General features: G+C 40.3%; 1 protein-coding gene across 2 annotated transcripts in view; it reads left to right on the top strand.

Moving 5' to 3' along the window:
• The window catches only part of SORCS3 (sortilin related VPS10 domain containing receptor 3), a 586,410-nt gene that overhangs the window by 347,595 nt on the left and 214,636 nt on the right, over positions 1–24,179 (top strand). For both annotated transcript variants that reach the window (XM_004749297.3, XM_013054566.2), the window contains exon 5: positions 16,496–16,569. In XM_004749297.3, the coding sequence (XP_004749354.2) occupies positions 16,496–16,569 (74 nt within the window). The remainder of the gene's footprint in view (positions 1–16,495; positions 16,570–24,179) is intronic.

Genomic DNA, 24,179 nt, shown 5'->3' with positions numbered 1-24,179 from the left:
ATGGCACGGCTTGTCATGCTCTGGTTTTCTCCTTAGCTTTATCTCTGCGTGACATTACTCAGCAAACCCTCGTAACATGCAGATTCTATATTTGGGATTTACTTACGCACTAAAATGAATAGGAATCTGGGTGCCTGGGTGGCTCAGTGGGTTAAAGCCTCTGCCCTTGGCTCAGGTCATGATCCCAGGGTCCTGGGATCGAGCCCCACAGCAGGCTCTCTGCTCAGCAGGGAGCCTACTTCCTCTCTCTCTGTACCTGTCTCTCTGCCTACTTGTGATCTCTGTCTGTCAAATAAATAAATAAATAAAATATTTTTTAAAAATGTATAGGAATCCCCAAATGAACACTCAGATTATTTTCATGGTCATCTGTGGACATGAGCAGAGGAGCAGAAAAGATGAGTCGCCCCATGTACATGTTCTCAGCTGATGTAGAGGAGACACTCTACCCCCCTTCTAGTTCTTAAACTGCAAGTTGTTGTCCTTTCTGTAGTCTTTTTTGTGCCAGGGTTCTGGTCATTTTTGTGCTCTCCTGTGGTGGTTCCACCCTTTAAAATGGCCTGCAAGTATGGAGCTGAGTGTCTGGCTGGTGTTTCTAAGCAGAAGGTGGCTATGATGTACCTTCTTGTTGTAATGGCATGGCCATGAGTTCAATGTTAGTGGATCAACAATATGCATTTAATAATGTGTCTTTAATTGGAGACACATTGATGAAAATGTGACCAGAGATTTCCCCAGGAGCGATGGCTTAGTATTTGCTACAACAGTGTTTGTGATGATTTTTTTTTATAGTTATGAAAGTTAGTTTTTATTGAGAATTTACTATGTACCAGGTATTTTACTAAGCACTTAAATTCTCTAATTTAACCCCCAAACAACTCTATGAGTTAAGTATTTTTATTACTTTAATATTTTATTTAAATTAAATTTACAGCATAACCAACATGGATGAGAAATATATTTATTTAATAAATTAATAATACAATATATATTATTAGTATCTATAGAACATATATATATATTTGATTATTTATGTATATATAAATATCTTTCCCCCACTTCCATATAAACCCCATGAAGTCAGGGGCTGGTAACTGTGTTTTTTAGCATCTTGTTCTTCACTATATGTTTAGCACCAAGAACCACACGTGGCTTGTGGAAGGTGCTCACTAAATTACTGAGTTCATTAAATGGATGCCAAAAAAAGGAGCGAAATATAGTCAGTAATGTCTGGAGAAAAACATCCAACAAAAGAATAGTTTCATTGTGCCAGGCATTCTCATTTTATTAGCCATCATGTTATCTCTGATCTTACCATAACCCTCTAAGGTAGGCATATTAGAACCCCCAGCCCCACCCCTTGAAGTGGCCTGCCCAAGTTCCCAGTACAGTGTGGCTCAGAAGCTCTGTCTCCATGTTGTGAACCTTGGCTTGTATGGTTACTGAGCACATGGGCCAGAGAATCAGACAACTTGGTCTGAAGATAACCTTCACACTTGCTGTTTTCAGGAAGTGACTTAGTTTTGTCCAAATCTCTGTTTTCTGTTCTTTAAATGAAGATAACCAGAATTTTTCTACTTGGTAGTTGTAGGGATAAGGTAAGATGATGCAAACCACTTAACCTAGAGCCTGATACATAGTAAGTGCCTGTTACAATTATTATAGACTTTGAGCTCCTGATATTGGAAAAATAGGTCAAAGGGATGTGAAACCAAGCCAGGACATACTCAAGATAAAACTCCTGTCAGGACCTCTTAACCAGTATTAAAGATCAGTACCTAAGATCAAGGTTGGCAAATGTTCTGTAAAAGACTGAATAGTAAATATTTTAGGTTTTGCTGGCCATATGATCTCTGTTGCAACAACTCCATTCTCAATAAATGAGTGTTCCAGTTTGCCAACCTCTACTTTAGGTCAATAGTACTTAGCCTTGTCTGCACATTGGAATCACCTGGGGAGCTTTAAACAGACATATGCCCAGGTGGTATATTCCCAGAGATTCTGTTTTATTTGGGTGAGGTGGGGCATAAGCATCAGTATTGCTTAAAAATCCTAGGTGACTGTTGCAGAGAGGTGAACCACTGATTTAGATCACTGAAGCCACGAACAGAAGATCCTCAGAGCAGTCCCTATCTTTCTGCCCCTATCCTATCCCCCTCCTCTCCAGGGATCAGCACTCTTTGAGAGCTTTGGGCGAGGGTTGGCTATGCTGTGGTAAATCTTTTTTGCTTAGTGCATAGACCATATCACTTTTGTATCTAGAGGGAAGTCTAATTATCTGTGTAATAAATGGATTGTACTTTCAGGGAACACAGTCCAGCTGTTACTGTGCATTTTAGCTGAAGATATGCTTTTTGCTATTTAATTGTATTGCAACATTGGCAGTTGGACAGAATGGTATTTGAGTGGAAATACTCTGCCTTTTCCTTTGTCAAGGCCACGGTTTCTGTAATGGAGCTAAGAATAGGTTCCCAAGAGTCGAGAGGTATCTGACTTAAGGTCAAGTCACTCTTCTCTTACAGGTCCCCAGAGCAAGCTTATATTTCTAAGGAGCTCTGAATTTTCAGCTGGACATTGTCTTCCTGTGATGGGGTAGAGTTTAGCTGAAGACAGAAATGAGTGTAGTTATAAATGTTTAAGTTTTCCTGAGAATTATCTGGAGCAGATTTTCACAATGTGTGGCTCCTTAGCACATACATTAGAGTCATCTGTTACTTGGTAAAATGCAGATTTCTGGGCTCCACTTTTGACCTCCTGATTCTAGAGTTTTTGGAGGGGTGCTTGCATAATGCATTTTTAAGCAAGACATCTGGATAACTTTGAAATTTGAGAGCTACCCTTTGGAGAACACCCTTCCTCATACTTACATAAGACTAAGCTTGGGGAATTTAAAGTCATTCTCCAAACAGCCCAGTGACGTCATCAATACAGCTAAGACTCGAATCTTAGTTCTTTATATCAGCTAGCTAATGCTGAACCAACTCTTCCGAACATCCAGGCTTAAAAAAACAGTAAACATTAATTATTGATCACAACTCTTTGGTTTAGTGGATGGTTTTACTGTCTCAGATTCATTCAAGTGCCTGTGGTCATCTGTGGTTGAGTAGGAAATGTACTGATGTCAGCTCACTCTCTCTCTCTTATGTTTAGAGGTCAGATGGCTGTGCAGTGATTTGAGATGGCCCCCACTGGAATACCTAGATTATCTTCTGTGTGGTCTTTCAACCCCCATCAGGCCAGTGTCACTTGGGTGGTGATAGCATTCCGAAAGACTGGAAATATTCATGGCTTCTTAGAGACCACATTCAAAACTTGAACACTGTCACTTCTACAGCATTCTGTTGCCAAGATAAGGACCAAGGACAGCCTTAGTTCAGAGGGTGAGGAAATAAATTCTAGTGCTTGGGGGGAAGGGCTGAAAATTGCTTTATAAAGGTGGTAGATACAGGGATGCTGAATGAATCCACCAAAGCCTGCCACACAGAGTCCTGGGCATTTCTCATCACATTTAAGCGCCTTCAAAAGAAAGTTTATCTGCCAGCTTTTATAAATGTTTAGGGAGCATGAGTAGTAATATTCTCTTGGTTTCTATTCCTAGGATTACCGTTCTCAGATGAAATCCTATATCTTAAGGGACCCACAAAGTCATTGCTTTAAACGCCATCTGGCACTTTAATTTCCTGATAGTATCACCTTAGTCAAAGTGCTCATCCATCTTCTACTCAAACACATCCCATAAGGCCCTAGAGAACTTGCTGCCCTGTGAGGCAGCTTCTCCACCCTCAGAGAGTTCTTTCCATTAGAATATGATTTCTTACGTCAAGCCAATATTTACTTCCATTTAGATTTGGCCTTTAGGTCCTACTTCTGCCCTCTGAAGCCGCATAGAAGAAAGTTCCATTGTCCTTTCATGGAAGAGTGTTTTCCCACATTTGAAAACAGTTACAAAACCTCTTTGCTCATTGGTCAATTTTCTGTGCCAACAATCCCAAGTTTCTACAACTTCTCCTGGGACGTAGATTGAGCTGCATCACACTTCAGGATATTTCCTTGCAAACACTCTTTCCTCAATGACGGCCAAGTAATTTAGAATGAATAGTGGTTAGGGACCCTGAGTGGCTCAACTGGCTAAGCTTCTGAATCTTGGTTTTGGCTCAGGTCATGATCTCAGAGTTGTAAGATCGAAACCCATGCCAGGTTCTGCCCTCAGCGGGAAGTCTGCTTGAGAGCTCGCTCCCTCTCCTCCTTTTCCCTCCCCCACCCCATCTTTGTAAATAAATAAATAAAATCATGGAAAAAAAAAAAAGAAAGAATAGTGGTTTGGGAATCAGATGTTCTAGAATTTGCTTTGAGATTTAGCAACATGGAAGGGGGACAATTTGAATTAATATGGAAAGAAGGGTTAACTCTAGACAAATTTGGCAAGGGAAATGTGGGGCTTTGGGGTGGGAAAAAGGCCTTCAGGTTCTCCTCCCAGATGAATAGACAGAAATAACCATCAAATTGGTTTTTTTGTGTTATTTAAAGTAGAAAGCATATACAAAAATGCTGGTCGGGGCAAATCCTCTATAAATGTTAGTCATTCCCCCCATTCTTCTGAAAGAATTGAAGTACACACTGTTTTTCCTTTAATATCTTGAGTTTGAATGAACTTTAAAATTTTATGGCTGTATATTAATACTAAAATCATGCACATGTTGAAATGTCTACCTAGAGATATGCTTGAAATGGTGTTTCATATGTTAGGGAGAGTGAAATCTTCATTTCTTCCAAACTGAAGGCAAGTATTATTGTTTTCATTCTTAGAGAAGGTAAGTTAAATTAACCCACTAGGCAACCCAGGTGACCTGAGAAGGTAAGTTAAATTAACTAAATGACCTAAACTAAGAGATTTAAAAGTGTTCTTTATGCCTTTTTTAGACTCAGGCTTTTAGGAAGGAAAAACAAACCTGAACTTGGAAAGGAGTTAAGGACAAATTGGATGCAGTGAACAGGCCAGGAAAATAGGTGACCAAGTGCATTTAATAATAAGCTATGGTATGAAACCAAAATCGTTAAGGAGAGAGAAAACCCAGGTAAGGGTGGAGGGATGTGAGTCAGAATAACAAAGCCAGCTCACAGAGGAATACCAACATTTATGTTCAAAGGGCACTGCTTAACATGAGATGTTTCTGAATCAGAATGTATAAAAATGAATAGAATCTGATTGCAAAGGAAAATGGTCAGGAGGGTAGGCTTGTGGAGACAAAAGAATGGATTTAGGTAAATACTATGTAAATTGCTTAGAAGATTGTTTTATATGACTGTTGGCTCAGAAAATGCTCTGTATGGAAGAGGATAAAGTGAATTGTGAGAACGACTTGTAAATAAAAGTGCTGGATAGAGTCAAGCTAAGGAGTCATTCATGCGTGGCGTGCCCAAGTGAGCCATTGTTTCTGTGAGGCAGTGCTAACTTGTTTTTCTTTTAAAGTCTTGCAGTTAATTAAAAAAAAAAAAAAAAAAAGATAGCACATGCAGTAAAAAAGAACATTGAGACAGGAGTCAGGACCCTGGGTTTGAATCCCAGTTCCACAGCTGAGGAGGTGTGGGACCACGGGCAGGACACCTAGGTGCTCTGCAACGTCGCTTCCCCGTATGTAAAAACAATTGTCCAGATGATTCAGTCTCAGCTACAAAAGTTTTCCATTCTCTGATTCTGTGCTGTCAAGCAGCCCAGGGACAGTTTCTTTGAAAAGGGGTCAGATCTAGATTTCAGAAGGGATTCCTGTCATCCAGCAACCTCTTAATCAATGATCAATTTGAAGAGACTACCCGAAGTTTTGACATGTAAGTGAATGTGTGACTAGATACCTGTTTGATGGAACTAAATAAAAAACAATTCTAGAACTTTAAAGAGAAACCTGTTATTAGAATCTGGTTGGACACTGGATTTTAAATATGGGAAAAGAGATAGCGGTTTATAGAATATTCTTTCTTTCTCCCCAGAATCTTATAGCAATGAGTTGTATGAATTTGCTCCTCAAAGTAGTTTTTCAGTTTTTTGTTGTAATCTTGCCTCTTTTGGCCAAGTGTGGCCACAGATGGCAACATGGAAGGGAGACAATTTGAATTAATATGGAAAGAAGGGTAGACTTTAGACAAATTTGGCAAGGGATGTGTGGGGCCTTTGGGTGGAAAGAACAGAACTTTTATAAGACTTGGAAAGGAGGGGTGTCTGGGTGGCTCAGTGGGTTAAAGCCTCTGCTTTCAGCTCAGGTCATGATCCCGGGGTCCTGGGATCGAGCCCCACATCGGGCTCTCTGCTTAGCAGGGAGCCTGCTTCCGCCTCTCTCTCTCTCTGCCTGTCTCTCTGCCTGTGATCTATCAAATAAAAACCACCCTGGGTGGCCCAGGTGCCCTTGTAATTTCATATTTTGATGAATGTTATGAAATAAGAGACTAGAAGCCCATGGGGGCAGGAGTACATGGGCAAGAGGTAACCAAAGAGGGCTTCCTCTAGGAAGTGTTATTTCTGCTGATACCTGACATGTGAATAGCAGTTCAGTACATGAATGGAAAGAGAGAGAAATGCAGAGTAGGAGGAGAGTATTTTAGGTCCCAGAGGGGACAACATATTCAAAAGCCCTGAGTCTGGACAGCCCACAACATGTTTAAAAAGCCAAATGCGACAACATTTGGAACTAGAGCATATCATGCTTAGCGAAATAAGTCAAGCAGCGAAAGACAACTATCTTATGATCTCCCTGATATGAGGAAGTAGTGATGCAACATGGGGGCTTAAGTGGGTATGAGAAGAATCAATGAAACAAGATGGGATTGGGAGGGAGACAAACCATAAGTGACTCTTAATCTCACAAAACAAACTGAGGGTTTCTGGGGGGAGGGGGTTTGGGAGAAGGGGGTGGGATTATGGACATTGGGGAGGGTATGTGCTTTGGTGAGTGCTGTGAAGTGTGTAAACCTGGTGATTCATAGACCTGTACCCCTGGGGAGTGTCTTTCTAGAGGGTCCATTTCACCTGAAGATTTGTGAAAAAATTTATCTTGCATTCTAAGCACAGATATATGGCATCGTAGACTACAAAATGTCCATGGAAATTCAAAGTAAGAGTTAAGAGATTTGATGATCTTAACCCTTCTATCAGATTGCTTAAGGCCAAACCCTCAGATTCCTGGTGGGATGCTCTGTTCTCTTTGGCTGTGGGAGATGTTTTGATGAACAACTTTGGGAAGCATCAAGTCTTAATTTGTAGGTGTTGCGGTTTATAGGATTTCCTGTGCCTTTCTCACCAACTTCCTACAGTAGTGAATTTTATGAACTCGCTTTTAGAAGTAGTTCCTCATCTCCAGTGTTTTAATCTTGCCCCCCCCACTTTTTTTAATCTTGCCCCTTTTAGATCTTGAGGGAGGGAATTTCCAAATTCAAGGAATGGGTGTGTATCTGTCTCCACTTCCTGCTCTTACAGACCTCACTGTTTCCTCTCATCTTGAAGTCTTCATTTTACCCACACCCCACACTCTGATGCAGTCATTTCTTCCTCTTCCTCTTAAATCCTTTAGATGACCTTGTTTTGTTCCTTTTCCTTCTCTATTCTTTCTCCTTCTTGATGTGGCACTTAGACCAATGTGCACTGATCCGGGGCCAAGCAAATGATACTTTTGGAGGAGGATGAGATAATGTTTCTGTTTTATTTCCAACATCTTTCCTAATGACAAAAATTTTTCACCTTTGTTAGCTGCAGTGTTTGGGGGGAACTTATCCTTCAGACCAGCTCCTACTCATTCATTATGACTCAGCCCATGGCATAGCGCCCGACCCAGCAGTACTGACCACTCCTTCCGTGCATTCCCCTAACCGTTGTCTACCTTTGTGGGTATGGGTCTTGTTGAGTTGTGTGCCATTTATCTGTTGACATGTCTGTCTTCCCACCGAAGTTCTGAGTTTCTGGAGATCAGGGAACTTGGTGTTACTCATCTTTCGATCATCACACCTGGCACTGAGCCTAGCACATGCTAGGTGCTTAAGGAATACTAAATAAGTTGAGTAAAGAGATGTGTTAATAGACTACAGGGATTATTTACACTTCTTTTGTTCACTTGGGGACATACAATTTCAAAGAACAGAGACTCATAGCATAAGGGGGTATATATCTCATGATCCAGATGCTTAGAAATGGAATGGGGAAGGCTTCAAGGGAGGGCTGCCAGATAAAACACAGGACACATGGATAAAGCACAGCTAAATTCAAATTTCAGGGAAATAACAATTAAAAAAACATACACACAAGCAAATTCCTACTGTTACATGGGACATAGTTACACAAAAAATTATTTCTCATCTAAAATCAAATTATCTGGGCATTCTGTATTTTATTTGATAAATCTGTTAACCCTCCATCAAGGTCAAATAGTCACATTCAATCCTATAGACATCCGTATGTCTACTATGGTAAGAATCAGGTCACAAGTGGTAGCCCTCAGGCAACCCCTGGCCAGCTGGATCAAGATATCTTATTAGCCCTGTAATACATTTTAAATTTTTAAATTTTTTTGCCCAAACTGAAAAATACAGAGATTTCTCATACAAATCTGAACTTTCAGTTCCCTTGAAAAATTACAGAGCCTGACCACATTAAATTAGCTCTCTTTGTCCAGCTAAGGAACAGCTAAGCCCATTTTTAGATGGAGCATGAGCTTTCCGGAGTCCCTGTTTCTCCCCAGTGTTGTGGGGAAATGTCATCTGCCAGATAATTTATCACACTTGCACCAGTTTTCCATAGAGTTGAGAGAAAAGTAACATTTTTTGAGCTTGTGTCTCTATCAAAAGCAGGAAAACAAAAGATAACCCTAAAGTGGTATTTTAATAAAAATGAGGAGAATCATCTTGACTAAATAAAGTTGCTTCATGTGTGAAGTGCTAGCAAAATGATCACGTGTCTAAAACACACAAACCATGGTGCCATTTTTCCTACACGCCCCTCACACATTCACACTGCAGACTCGAGGACTTTCAAGTTCCTGACCTCCCCTGGAAAGTAAGATCCCTGCGGCCAGAGAGTTTTGTCTGGTTCACTGATGTATCCTAACCATGAAACAGTGCTTGGTTGTTAATAGACATTTGATCAATATGTGTTGAACAAAGGAATGACTGGTGTAAACCATTTGAGAGAAGGAAAACCTCTATGGTTAGGAATCTTCAAGAAGAGAAGAAAAATGTTGCCTTCTACAAAAGTATGGCATGACTAGGTGAATTCCTGGTTGGTTTGTTTGTTTGTTTGTTTCCTTTTTTTCTTTTAACTAGTTCTTTCTTTCTTTCTTTCTTTCTTGTTTCAGGGGCACAGGTCTGTGACTCATCAGTCTTACACAATTCATAGCATTCACCATAGCATATACCACCCCACAATGTCCGTCACCAGCCGCTCCATCCCTCTATCCCCTTCCCTCCAGCAACCCTCAGTTTTCTGAGATTAGGAGTCTCTTATGGTTTGTCTCCCTCTCTGGTTTCATCTTGTTTCATTTTTCCCTCAGCCAAACTGTGAATTCCTATTTTAAAAATAAATATTAAAAAAAATTTAAAAATTAAAAAATCAATATATTTATGGTAGAGATGCCTTGTATCTATCAAGGGCAAAGGAAAAAGGCTGCTGAGGATGGAAGTTCTTATCTATGTACCCAGGGCTTAGGGGGACATTGGATGGGGTTGTCACTACCAGTTATCAAGGGAGGGGTTTTTTGGAGACTATCTGAGGAAGGAACCAGAGGCTTATGTTGGGAAGGACTCCTTGTTACAGTGTGATCCTTATTTTTCTACTGCCTACCATAAATACCACCACAACCCAGGGGATTCTCCCTGTGGTCTTATGTAGCCCAGCCGAGCCCTACTACCCCCTCTGAGGCTACCAAGGAAATAAGTGAAGAAACCTTATTTTTACCAGGAACCAGCCTCATTTTATTTGAAAGACATAGACCATCAGGACCACGATTCAGCAGAATGCTACCAAAATTCCATAGGCTTTGAGAAAAAAAAAATCAGGACAGCTGTACATTAAGTTTGAATTTGCTGGAGGGGAGAGCTTTTATATAAATGTGTTCCAAACCATTCTTCCCTCTTTATGGACAATATGCTGGCTCTAGGGAATCTGGCCGTATCACCAAAAGCTCCCATAAAACGCATAGTTTGTTGCCTCTTCTGAGTATGTCTGGCTACCGCCATATGGTCATTATTAGTTCATATTTATTCTTAGAAAATACTATCCTTGTGGGTGTGGTGAAAATGTATAGAAGAGGAAAATATAGGCAAATGAGATTTTGGCTTTTAATCACAGATTCAACAATCTGGTCATACACTGGACTTTTGGTCTTACAACTAAATGCCTAGGAATAGAGACCAGACCAGACCAAAACAAAACAAAAAATAGAGAAATGTAGCAAGATCTGTCTTTATTACTCTTGGTGGTAGGTATAAGGTGTTTGTACAGTTGACTCTTGAGCAGCACAGGGGTTAAGGACACTGATCCCCTGTGCAGTTGAAAATCCATGTACAACTTTTGACTCCTTCCAAATTTAACTACAAAAGCTAATTGTAGACTGGAAACTTACTGATGATATAAACAGTCAATGAACACATATTTTGTATGTGACATGTATTAGGTACTGTATTCTTTCCATAAAGCCATCTAGAGAAAAGAAAATGTTATTAAGAAAACCATAAGGAAGAGAAAATACGTTGACAGCACTGGACTACATTTATGGAAAAAAAGAATCTGTGTGTTAGTGAATGCACACAGTCCAAACCCATGTTGTTCAATTATATAGTTTCACACGGGCTGCTGTACAAGAGTACCTCAAATTAGGTGACTTAGCACAATAGAAATTCATTGTTCTACAATTCTGGAGGCTAAAGTTCCCAAATCAAGGTGTTGGTGGGGCTGTGTTCCCTCTGAAATTTAAAGGGGAGCCCTTTTTTGCATCTTTGTTGTTTCTGGTGATTGTCCTTAGTCTTTGACATGCCTTGGCTTGTGGATACCTCACTTCAATCTTCTGTCTTCACATGGCCTTCTCTCTGTCTCTCACGTTCTCTTCCCTCTGTTCCCGTCTGTGTGTCCATATCTATCCTTATGAGGGCATCAGCCATATTGGATTAGGGCTCACCTTGAACCCATTTTAACGTGGTTACATCTGCAAAGACCTTCTATCCAAATAAGGTCACATTCTGAGATGCTATAAGTGAGGACTTCAACATATCTTTTTTGGGGGACACAGTTGAAGCAATAACCTCCTGATACAATCATATCATTCTTTGGACTTAAGCTTTCCATATACAACTTGTTGTTCCTCTTGTGGAATATTACATTGATTAAATTGCCTCTCGTTTTTCAGCTATCAGATGCTTTTCCCTGGCAGGCTGATGTAATTAGGGAACTAATAACTGGATCAATAAGGAAAAGAGCCATGTTCGTTCATATTTTCCATCTGTTCCAGTGATTCACTTAGGGCTTTCTCTGTGTGTGTGTGTGTGTGTGTGTGTGTTGCTACTGAATACGTGGTTGTAAGAAAGAAGAGACTACGACACACAGGGGAAGAAGGGAAGGTAGAGGATCTGGATTGTTCTCTGGTAGAAATCCAGGTATGTCATCCTTGCAGGAAGGGGGCATCCTGAGGCAGGATGTAGAGGAGAAGTCTCATATATGTAACTTTGTATAAACAAGAAGTTTTTTTTAAGATTTTATTTATTTATTTGAGAGAGAGAGAGCACTGGGAGAGGGACAGTCAGACTCTGTGCTGAGCACAGAACCTGACGCAGGGCTCCATCCCATGACCCTGGGATCATGACCTGAGCCAAAGTCAAGAGTTGGAGGATTAAAACGAACTGAGCCACCCAGTTGCCAGATCTCGTTTAGAAACAAGAAATGTTTCTAAAGATGTTTATTGTTTGGAAAATCTACTTTATTTTAGTGTTGCATGAAGCAGGTTGGGTTGAAGCCATGCAGGACTATTTAAAGAACATGTAAGCTAATATGTTGTTTTTCCGAGGAAGGATTCACCACTATCCTTGATGATCTCTGTGTAATACCACTTTGTGGAAAATCCCATATTGCCTTGTCTGATTCCAGGTCCCTCATGAAAAAATTGCAATTTTAATTTTTTGGCCTTTTAAAAGGTAGTTTTAAAGGTAAATATAATGTATACTTTATGATTAGAAATTATTATTATAAGAATGCAAGTAGAAGAAAACACTGGCTTATATTACTATTAAAATATTATATCCATTGTAAAGAAATCTGAAAATGATGGACAGCTTTGAAAAGTATGTGTTACCCATAGTCCCACAATTTAGAAATAACCCCTGCTAGTGTTTTGCATATTTTCTTCTGATGTGTTTCAAGTTTTTACAATACTTTAAATAAAATTAGTGTCAATGTTTTGCAACGTATTTTAAAATAAATATCATAAACATTTGCATATCATTAACTGATCTTGTAACACTATTGAGTGGTTGTCTAAATTCTTTATTTCTCTTTGAGTGTCAGAGCTTTTCTAATTACTAAAGTAATGCATGTTGCTGGTAATTTCAAAGATCCAGATAACCAAAAGAAAAAATACTGATGGCCTCCAATTCTACCCTTGCAGAGATAAGTAGTAGTAATATTATGACATACATGCATGGCAGTGTAATTTTCTGAATTTCTGTCATCCACTGTTCAGGCATTTTTAACCTTTGTAATTCCAGCACTCATTTCAGTGCTTAAAGCATAGTGGTTTCTTGATACACTTTTAGTCAGTGAATGAAGAGACGGAGAAATGGATGAACACGTATGTGAATGGGGAGGCTGCAAAGATGCAGCTTGCAGTAGAATAAAATTCATTTCAGACTCAGCAACTTCCTGTGGATGGAGAGACAAGGTAGCTAACCAAAGGCTCTTAATGAATAGGAGTCTGCTCTTTCTGTTCATCTGAATCAGCCTCTAGGCAGAGAATTCAATTTAATTTTTCTCCCATCAGTCAAACAGAAGAGCTGAAAAAGCAAAATCAGAGACAAGGGAGGCAGTAGGTGGAACAGACTTGGATGAGGAGATCATCAGCTGATCTCTTGTTCTTTCTCTGTTAGGAAGAACATGAGAGGAGAGGAGCAGTGCTTCTCCCAAGGGTGAGTCCCAGCCAGAACTGTGGTGGAGGCATTCTGCCACTACTCGATGCTCCAGTGTGGAAGGACGGATGATTTCTCTGGAGTACTGGGACTCCAGCAGTGTCATTTTGACCCTCCTGGTTCTTCCCCAGCTTTTGTCTAGAGTTTGCAGCAGAGAAAGATGCAATCATGCTGGGTTTTATTTGAAGGGATTTGGGGCTCTGCTTTTATATTGGTATCTGGGCTGACAGAGAGTCTGGTATCTTTGCATTATGGAAGGCTCCAACCAAAGTCTCTTCTCTATTTAATTGGCAAACGTGTCTTCAGTCTGAGCATCTGTCTCTCAGACACCTGCCATGGGAAAGAGAGTGACCCATTTCTTAAAACTCTGCATGGAATTCTCAGTTTTTGCAAAAAAAATTATAAGGATATATTCTTTCCAGTGTAATGATCTGGTCCTTACCAATTCTGTTCTTCCTCCCCAAACCCTCCCCAATATAAATATACATACAGATAAATATAAAATCAGGCACAAATAGTTGGGTGTATGGAAGGAGAGACAGGAAAATGGACAGGCACCCCCCACTTCCTTTTAGCCAGTGACTGTCATCACATCTCTCCTTCCTTTTAAAAGCCTCCCCATAGGTCAAGTGCAAGATCTTAACCATATCGACACTTCTGTTCTTATTTTTTTCTTCACGCTATAAGATCTCTACCTACCTTCTCTCCTGTCCATACCACCTATCTTCAAAGGCCTAGCTCAAGCTGTGTTGCTCCAGGAAGGCTCATTGTTCCACGTCTATTCCTGTTGATCTTGTCTCTTTCTCAACTTCTAGAGCTCTAGCCTTTGGCCCATTTTCCTCCTTTGGTGTCGTGTATGTATATCTGGTCATCTGTGTTTAAGTTGAGAGATGGGCAATATTAACGGGTATATATATTCAACACACACACATGTACATATTTCTTTGCTATTTTACTGTACAAAAGATTTTTTTTAAGATTTTATTTATTCATTTGACACAGAGAGAGAGATCACAAGTAGGCACTGAGGTAGACAGAGAAAGGGGTAAGCAGGCTCCCTGCTGAGCAGAGAGCCCAATGTGGGGCTCGATCCCAGGACCTTAAGATCATGACCTGAGCTGAAGGCAGAGGCTTAACCCATTGAACCAACCAGGAGCCCCAAAAGAGATGTTTTTATGTAGTTCATGGTGCCAATGTCTAACATATATTTGAATTAAATTGAAATGAGCTAAAGCTTCTTTAAGTTCCCCACAGCTTACTTGAGATTACCAGAAGTTCATTAAAAAATTATTTCTAGGGGCACCTGGGTGACTCAGTGGGTTAAGCCTCCACCTTTGGCTCAGGTCATGATCTCAGGATCCTGGGATCAAGCCCCGCATCAGGTTCCCAGCTCAACAGGGAGCCTGCTTCTCCCCCCAACCCCTGCCTGCCTCTCTGCTTCCTTACGATCTCTGTCTCTCTCTGTCAGAAAAATAAATAAGATCTTAAAAACACATTTCTATATGAGTTGCAAGATGGTGGACTCAGAACATTATGGATGGCAGCTGTTACCTGGGTGTGGTATGCCAGATAGCACATCCCTATAGCGGAGCAGTATTGAGGATATGATAATGGGAAGCTCCTTCATCTGACCCCATTTGTATAAACTTGAGGCCCAACTACTTCTGCTTTTCCCAGTTTCCCCAGCTGTGGAAATGTGGAGAACATAAAAGTAATAAGGATTCTCATTATAAACTCAGCACCATGATTCCATGGAAGAAGAAGGGAGCCAGGCATCAGAAAACTTAAATACTTGTTCTTTTGACCAAAACTTAACTTCCCCAAGACCAAGTTTCATTAACTGTGAAATAGAATTGTGTGCTTACCTGTATATGTATTCTGTAGCCACAGATACACAATGGTGAGTTGGGCATGATTCCTGACCCTTTTATTACTTACAGCCTAATGGTAGGAGGGGTATACCAACAACCAGTATTGTCTTGGTGTAAACAGCTTCTTAGAAGCAGACAGTAAAAATAGTGATGATACCTGGAGGGAGTGGTCGACTCTACCTGGTAGATGAGAAAATACTTGAGAGCAGGAGTCCGAGTAGTCATAACTGCTTTGCCTTCCTTTCATTGTCCTTGTAAGTCTCAAATGTATGTGAAAGAGCAGTGTGGTCCACTTATTATTATTATTATTATCATTATCATTATCATTGTTTCCGTAAGTCAGAGCTATTATGCTTCCAGGCATACAATTAAAAATAAGCTCCTTACTCTTGGCTAGCCTTTTATAGGAATGTTGGCCTTTCCCTTATGTGTTAAAAAGGGGTCAGACTCTACATCTGTAAAGTAAGTGAATGTGGAATCTGACTTTATTAGCTATGCTGGGGGTCTCTTTATTTTTCTGAAGTCTTGAGGCTCTTCTAGAGTTACTATCCATTCTTATGTGCCCATTTTAATTATTGATGTATTCAACAGATATTTTAGTGAACACTTTTTTTTTTATGTACTAAAGGAATATAAACGCGGCTAAATAATACAGACAAATCTGAAAGACATGGCCACATATTACTTCATGGTAAGTGCCATGATGAGTGCAGTGAATTGAGAAGGGAGAAAGATGAGTGGCTTGAGGTGATTGGAAAAGGGTGTGTGGAGGGAACCACCCATGCTTGTGTAATGTTTACTTAGGCATAGATATGGCCTTATCTCTGTGAAGACTTGAGAGTATAAACAAGCATGGTATCCTCCTGGTCAGTGAAGAGTCCATTTCACTTAGATTATATATAGGAGAGATAGATTTAAGATTATATATATAAGAGAGAGAGATTTAAGCAGTGAGAGATAAAACTCAAATAACACAAGATTGGCTCAGATACCAGCTGATGAGTATTTTTACCTGTGTTTTATTTCCCTGAGAACACAGAATCTACCTCTTCTTTATCTTCGTGTCTACCAGAGTGCCTTACATGTAGGAGCTATTCGGTAAATAAATTTTAAATAAATCTTGCTGAATTGTTTTGAAAGGAGCTAAAGATATCATGGAGTTTGAAGAAAAATAAGAATTTTATGAAGGCTTTACCCCTGAAGGAGAGAATGATGGATGGCATCAGGAAGGATTTACACTCAGCTCAAAAAACATCAGTTGATTGGATATACGTGGAGCACCTCCTTGGTTCCAGAAGTCACCACGATAAGCACAGCACTATCATATTCATAGAGTTTTATCAAGATAAAATGGATGCCAACTTGGTTGTGTTAGGCACTCTGGTGTGTGAGAATGTCCTTATCTAGGGCGATGCCATGTGTATTTATATTGACAAGTGTCCTTGATGCTTATGCTTCTTCATTTCATTGTTTTGCAGCTCTACAGCTCCATGGACTTTGGAAGACGGTGGCAACTCATGCATGAACGTATCACACCCAACAGGTTTTATTGGTAAGCCCCATCTGCAGACCTGCTACCCTCTTGGATAAAAGAATTATTGGAAAGCATAGCACTTGGGATAATACTGGACATCTTCAGCACTTGAAGACACGTGTGTTCTAGTGCTTTGCTACTTGGTGTGATTCATAGGACCAGAAGCATCAACATCACCTGGGAACTTGTTAGAAATGCAGAGTCTCAGGCAAGACTTCCTAAGCAGGAGTCTGCATGTAACACGGTCCCTAGTGATTCAGTGTGTACGTTCAAATTTGAGAAGCACTGGGCTGGGGTGCTCCAGGAGAAGGTCTCTTGGCTGGTGCTGTTTGCTGGGTGCTAATCTCCCTTTGTTGGGGCAAAGTATATATTTTGTGTAGCTATTCTAAAGCAGTATTTCCTAAAATGTACTCTTAAGTGCACTAGTTCCATAAAATACATTTCTATGGTCAAGCAATTTTAAGTAATGATTATTTAACTCTGCCTTACTCGAGATGCAGGATTCACTTTAGGATAGTTAAGGCTCTGGAGAAACCCAGAGACTGAAGAGGCCTCCCAAACTTCTTTCACTAAAGAATCCTTTTCCCATGTCACACATATAAATGCTTCAGAACAGCTTCTGTGGAGCACATTCTGAAAAGCCTTTTTTAAGAGTGAGGATACGTGTTCCAAATGGAAACTTAGCCCTCCCCCTATCAGAAAGTCTTTTTTTTATTAATTGGTGTTCCTTTGTACATGAGTGCTATTTTTACCTGGGTTGTAGCAAGCTGAACATGGTTTGGTGTAATTTCATATTTTATTCTTTCCTGCTGCAATGTGAAAAGCTTCTTACTTGAATCCTGCTTTCATCAGCAGAGGTATGGCCAAAGGAATAGAGATTAGGAAGCATGCACCCAAGTGTTTAATGTGCTTCATTATATGCTGAATTAAAACAAAACCAAAGTTAATCTTTGGAAGTAGTCCCTATTTCCTACCTCTTTTTAAGCACCTTCGTTCAGTGCCTTTAAAAAGTCATGAGATGGCCATTTTTGTCTTCTCTAAGGTAGGGGTGGGGTGTGTGTGTGTGTGTGTGTGTGTAGTGGGGGATGGTGATGAGTACTTTGTGTATATATATATACATATTTTTCACACCAACATCTTTGAAAGCAGTGTCTCCACTCAGTCCCCATATGTATGCACAAAACTATGACCAGAATCCAGAAAAATAATTGCAGAAGCATCCTATAAAAATGCACTGTGTACCAACCTACTGATTGCACATGGTCAGTAGGGGGTAGTGCTGTTGACTCAAAACCTGGCCTCTCCCCACTTATTTTGCCCTTTTCAGACCAACTATTATTTGGTCTGTACTGTTAATTATACTTATTACTGGATCTGTATTTAGAACTATTAAGATTTTTAATAGACTAAGGCAGAAAAAGGAAATTTGTTTCTCTGATACTCCAGCTCTGTGACTAGAGCCTTCTGCTCAGCCAAGAGAGACCAGTTTCTTGGTGTGCTATCACTCACAGGTCCCTCAAAAAGGAAAAAAAAAAATAAGCCCTCTGCTATTTCTGGAACAAAGTCTTGAGGTGGCGAGGCTGTTGGCTGACTAGGAAGTCAAGTTGATGGAAAAGGAAAGTACAATAGACTGGATAAGCCTTGTCATCGTTTCTGAGGGAAATTAAATTAAGTGGATGAGGGGCAGCATTTTCCCATGTTTTGCAAAGAGCAAGAAGAGAAGTTTCCAACTGTGGTCTGCCCTCCCCTTTCCTTTGTGTAGCAGAAACAATAAATCCCCAGGTCCTGATAATTGTGTTTCATCTCTCCTGCACTCTGTGATTCTTTCATATATGCCCCCATGGGGAAATATAAAAGTTAGTGTCCTTGCTGGCTAGCCAAGTGGTAGTTGGCAATTCCATCTTCATAATTATCACTTCTTCGTTTCTGATGTATAATTGCAGTGGAAGAGCTCACTTTACACTGACATTTTTTTTTTTCCCCTAATGACAAAATCCATGTCTGTCTAAAGCTCTAATCCATTTATGTTGAAGAGACATGGCCTGTATGGGTTAGGAGTAGAAACATTTACTCGGAACCTCCTTGACAAAAGACAAAGTGTACACCTGTCTGGTGTAGAGCCTTGCTCTGGCTGACACGAGGACTCTTGAAGTTGTGGTTCCCTCATCTGTAAAATGGGAACAAGATTCTTCTTGTCAATTTCGTAAGATTCTATAAAGGACCAGATATGATCAGTTGGGCACTTGGCAATTTCATCTCTTCAATTTCATATCAGATTTATCAGTTGCACATTGTAAGTCTTTAAGAATTATGCTTATTAGCATTTCTAAAGGCCATGAAACCTAAGTGATTTGTCATTGTTCTGGGACACAAAATTGTATCCGATGTGAAATCAGATTTGTATAACTGTAGACATCTGATTACAATTGATTGGATCTGATTTATTAGGAAAGACCCACTACTTAGCCTAACCTCTACTGCCTCCTACTCTTTATTGAGTCATAATTCTTGTGAACTGGTATAGCCAAAACAAGTCAACAACAAAAAGCCCTGAAACTATTTCTCTTGGAGAGAGGATGCAGTGAAGTGGTGTTGGGGACAGCGTGGACACATGGGAGGGAATGCAGTCATGCTCAAAACAAGACATTGAGGTGAGGATAGTTGATAATATTTTAATCTTGTATGCAGACAAAGAGAGTGAATGTGCAATTCACAAGTAATATCACCCATATATTGTTATCTATAATTTGATTTGCAATTGTCTAGGGATAGATCCTTCGTGAATGTAAACTTTCTCCCTCATGCTGCCTTCAGTTGATGGAAAATAGCCCCTCGAGGGGATTTGTGAGAAAAATGCTGTGATCCAGAAGTGGTTTTTGCCAAGGGTGCAGGGGAAAGAACTGACCACACAGGCTTATATTTGCTGTAATGGCTGTGGACGTGTGTTGGGAATAGAAAGGGGCTGCTATTATTTACCATTTCCTCCTTAGAGCCCCACAGTGCCTTTGAGTTAGGCAGGACATGGGGCATAATCTTCATTAGCAGCAATAAAAAAAGCTTCATCTGGAGGTAAAACTTTCTATGTGAATTCCAGATGCTCTAACCCCACCAAGAGGGGTCACCTAGGAATCTTATATTATGGACTGATTCAGCTATCCAGTGCATGCCCCAATAGTACTAACTGACTTGAAAACTCCTTCTTTATATGTGATTCTTTCACTCATTGATACCTGGTTAACAAGCAGATCACCAGGCCTGTCCCATGTTACCATTTATCACCCCAGCTGCTTTAGCAATAATAATTTGCAAGCAGAGCACAAAAGTGGAATGTGTTTCTTAACATAATCCCTTTATTGTATGCTTGGGCAAAGCTATCATGAGGAGAAAGTATGTGTTTTCTTTTCTTTCTTTCTTTTTTTTTTTTTTTAATATCCTACTGAGCTGCAAATGAATAGTATTTCCACTCCTCCACTGGGAGGTATTTAAGAGGCAGGAGCATTCTGCAGTGGGAAGATTGTTTTCTTTGCACATCCAATGTGAATACTTGTGGTTCACAGCTTTGCCTTCAGGGCCCCTCTTCCTCCCTAGGTGTTCAGCTTCTTTGGGTGTAACTTGGCTGGCCTCTACATGCATCTGGTCTGATGGCATTTGCTTGTATAGCATTGTGAAAGAGAGAAGTAATATCTACAATATCTCTTCCTTATTAACTTCCCCCTCATTATGCTGTCTCCTGAAAGATCAGGGTCTTTTTTGTTCTTATTTCTTGCCATCACTGCAGGGGAGTGTGTTGATAAAGTAATACACCCTAAGGTATCAGGGACTTTAAACTCTTAATCCTTTTCTGGGATGTTTGAGTTGCAACAAATGACTGGTCTTGAGAGTAAGAAACCCTGTAAGAAGTCAATAGATGTAGTACTGGTTTAATTTACTTTATTTTATTATGATTTTTATTTAAATTCGACTAGCCAACTTATTAGTTTTTTTTTTTTAATTTATTTATTTGACAGACAGAGATCACAAGTAGGCAGAGAGGCAGGCAGAGAGAGGGGAAGGGAAGCAGGCTCCCTGCTGAGCAGAGAGCCCGATGCAGGGCTTGATCCCAGGACTCTGAATCATGACCTGAGCCGAAGGCAGAGGCTTTAACCCACTGAGCCACCCAGGCACCCCCATATTAGTTTTTGATGTCATGTTCATTGATTCATTAGTTGTGTAACACCCAGTGCTTATCACATCCTGTGCCCTCCTTAATACCCATCACCCACTTACCCAGTCCCCCCACCCACCTTCCCTTCTGCAACCCTCAGTTTGCTTCCCAGAGTCAAAAGTCTCTCATGGTTTTTCTCCCTCTCTGATTTCTTCCCATTCTGTTTTCCTTTCCTTTCCCTATGATCCTCTGCACTATTTCTTATATTCCACATTTGAGTGAAACCATATGGTAATTGTCTTTCTCTGATTGACTTATTTCACTCAGCTTAATATGCTTCAGTTGCATCCATGGCAATTTTAAGTGGTAATATTTACAATAAATGGCTGTGTAATATTCCACTGTATATATGAACCACATCTTCTTTATCCATTCATCCGTTGAAGGACATCTCAGCTCATTCCACAGTTTGGCTCTTGTGGACATCGTTGCTATGAACATTGGGGTGCAGGTACCCCTACTTTTCAGTACATCTGTATCTTTGGAGAGAATACCCGGGAGTATAATTGCTGCATCATAGGGTAGCTCTATTTTGAACTTCTTGAGGAACCTCCATGCTGTTTTCCAGAGTGGCTGCACCAGCTTGCATTTCTACCAGCAGTGTAAGAGAGTTCCCCTTTCTCCATACATAGTACTGGTTTTAGATCAGCCCACTTTAGAGGAGCAGGAAGAGGGCCCCTTGAGGACTGCTCATTTGAGCTACTATGATGCCTAGGTGCAGGCTGATCAGTGGCTGGCATATAGGGACAGTCAGGGTGGGCTCTATGTCTCTCCTGTACTTTGATTAAGGTCAGTGTACTCACTAGATTTCTAGCGGTGGTTTGTGCCAGCAGCTTTTCTCTTTTGGTTTTCAGAAAGGCAATGGGAGAGGGTAGGAAAAATGGAAAAATACACAGGAGTTCCTGAGAAAATGCCTTTTAAAGGAGAAAGGGATGGCATGGAAAAAGATAACAGATTAAAAGCCTTCTCATTACAATCTTGCCTTTTCAAGCTTCTATTCTTCTTGTTTTCCCCAGTTTCTTTTTGTCTGCATATGCTCATTCATTTGTAGCCTAGCACATTACATGTGAATTTCTACAATCTACTGCTTCTCCTCTTAATGTTCTATTATAGCAATTTTTATGTTATTATAAAATCTTTATAACCATCATTTTTAATTGTTGATGTAATACTTTATTATATAAAGATACATATTTTATTACTGTGTTTTCTTTTTATTGGGCATTAGAAATTTTCACATTTTTGATTACCATAAGTAACAGTTTCATTATTATTTGGTGCATATCTATTTAATATCTAGAGTTGTTTTCTTGCACCAGTGTCTAGGTAGCCCAAGTAAGAACTTCATGTTTTTCCCAATCTCAGCAGAGTGTCACATTTACGTGATTATGACCCAAATTCAATACGGAAGGCATTTCAGAGCAATGCTGCTTTTTTACTAAACATTTTCTTAGATGCAAAGAAGCATTATATCATAGAGCACACAGTGAGTCTTTCTAAAACTCGTTTACCGCTATTTGTCTCCTAAAGTTCTGATCATCTGGGTTACTTTCTCATCTCAGTCACAGAGGCTTGTTGTCAGAGCAGTACTCTGCCAGAGCCCCCCTCCTCTCTCCACCTACACCTTCCTCCCCGAGTATCATGGGCTTTTCTTATGTATGGTGACCTACCCTCTGTCCTTCACCGCTCCACCCATCACTCTCACCCTACTCCTCTAGCAAATCAATGTAATATTTTTAAGACACACATACCTTAGAATGTGGAAGAAGGGGAACTGGTTATTGTTAATATTTTTGGTTTGATCACCACCAGAAGGGAAATAATTATATCAAAATACCTAAATTTTGAATATTTTTAAAACCTGTCATTAAAAATATTACACATTGGGGCACCTTGGTAACTCAGTCAGTTAAGCATCTGACTCTTGATTTCATCTCAAGTCATGATCTCAGGGTCATGAGATCGAGCCTTGCATTGGATTCTGTGCTAGTTGTGGTACCTGCTCAAGATTCTCTCTCAGCTACTCCCTCTGCTCCACCCCCTGCTCATGCTCTCTCTCTCTCTCTCTCAAAAACAAACAAAAAAAAGATTAAAGTTGTGTGCTAACATACATTCCCACCTATAACATATGCAAAAATAAGTATTTATAGTTAATATTTCCTTTTTGTGGCAAGCAGCCTCCAAAATGGCCCCCAATGGTCTCTGTCATCTGGGGACCATGCTATTGTGTAGTCTCCTCCATTTGAGCTTGGCTGAATTTTGTGACTTGATTCTAGTGAACAGAATGTGGCAGAGGTGATGAGGTATCCCTTGAGAGATTTGGATACAAAAAGACAGTGGTTTTCATCTTAGGTGTGCTCTCTTGCTTGCTTGGCCAAAGCAAGCTGCGGAGAGGCCCATGTGGCAAGTATCTGGGTGCAGTCTCCAGCCAGAAGTCAGGGAGGAACAGAGAGCCTCAGTCCAACCACTTAGTTCCAACAAGGAACAACTGACCCTTGCCAACAATTGCATGAGTGTGCTTAGAAGCAGTTCCTTCTCCACTCATCCTTCAGCTGAGACTACAGCTCTGGCCAGCACATTGATTGAAACCGAGTGAGGGACCTTGAAGCAGAGGTACCCACTTGAGTGACGTCCTGATTCCTGACCCACAGAAACAGGAAGATAATAAATATTTGCTGCGTTTAGCCACTGTGTTTTATGGTAATCTGTTACACAACAAGTGTGCATGTGCTCTCTTGGACAAGTGTTAATTTCACTTAAGGCAAAAACTTCCATGTGTCTGAGTCCTAGACCTACCCATCTCAGTGTAGTAGCAGCTGTGGGTGTAGAAGACATTGGGCAGAGAAGCAGGAGGTAAAAATGGGGAGTGATTACCTTGAGATAACATGATTGGTATGAACTCTCTTGCACCTTTACCTCTATTTTAAACTTGGTAGATCTCCCCTGGCCTGGAGCTGTATCCTGTTTTCCTTCAAATATAGGCTCCTTTTATTCATTCAGGAACTCATTCAGACCCTAAACTATGATTCCTGAAGAACCACTTGGCGAGTCCTCTTTAGGCTATTAATACATTATCCACAACAGAGCCAGAGTTAAGGAACAGGCAGAATGACCTGAGATTGCTTCCTGGAAAATCAAGGTCTTTTCAAACAAAGTTAACATGATGGGCTGAATTTTTGAAGCTGCCTCTAAATGTGCATCTACAATTTTGCAAACACAGTCATTTGCAATCTCAAGTAATGGGATTTAGGCATCGACCTGATATAAGAGATCAGATTTAGAGGCCCTTTGCAAACCAGGGTACGCCACAAATAATATTTAATTCAGCTCTCCCTTACATTTTTAAAATGGTGCGGCAATTTAAAAATGCATTACATTCAAAATAATACATGGAAGGTCAGGAGGGTAGATGTGAAAACTCAGC

This window comes from Mustela putorius, unplaced genomic scaffold (genome assembly GCF_011764305.1).
Source record: "Mustela putorius furo isolate JIRA1106 unplaced genomic scaffold, ASM1176430v1.1 tig00003909_pilon_pilon_pilon, whole genome shotgun sequence".
NCBI classification, from domain to species: Eukaryota; Metazoa; Chordata; class Mammalia; order Carnivora; family Mustelidae; genus Mustela; species Mustela putorius.
Note: the sequence above shows the minus strand (reverse complement) of the source record. Positions and strands in the feature narration are given on the sequence as shown.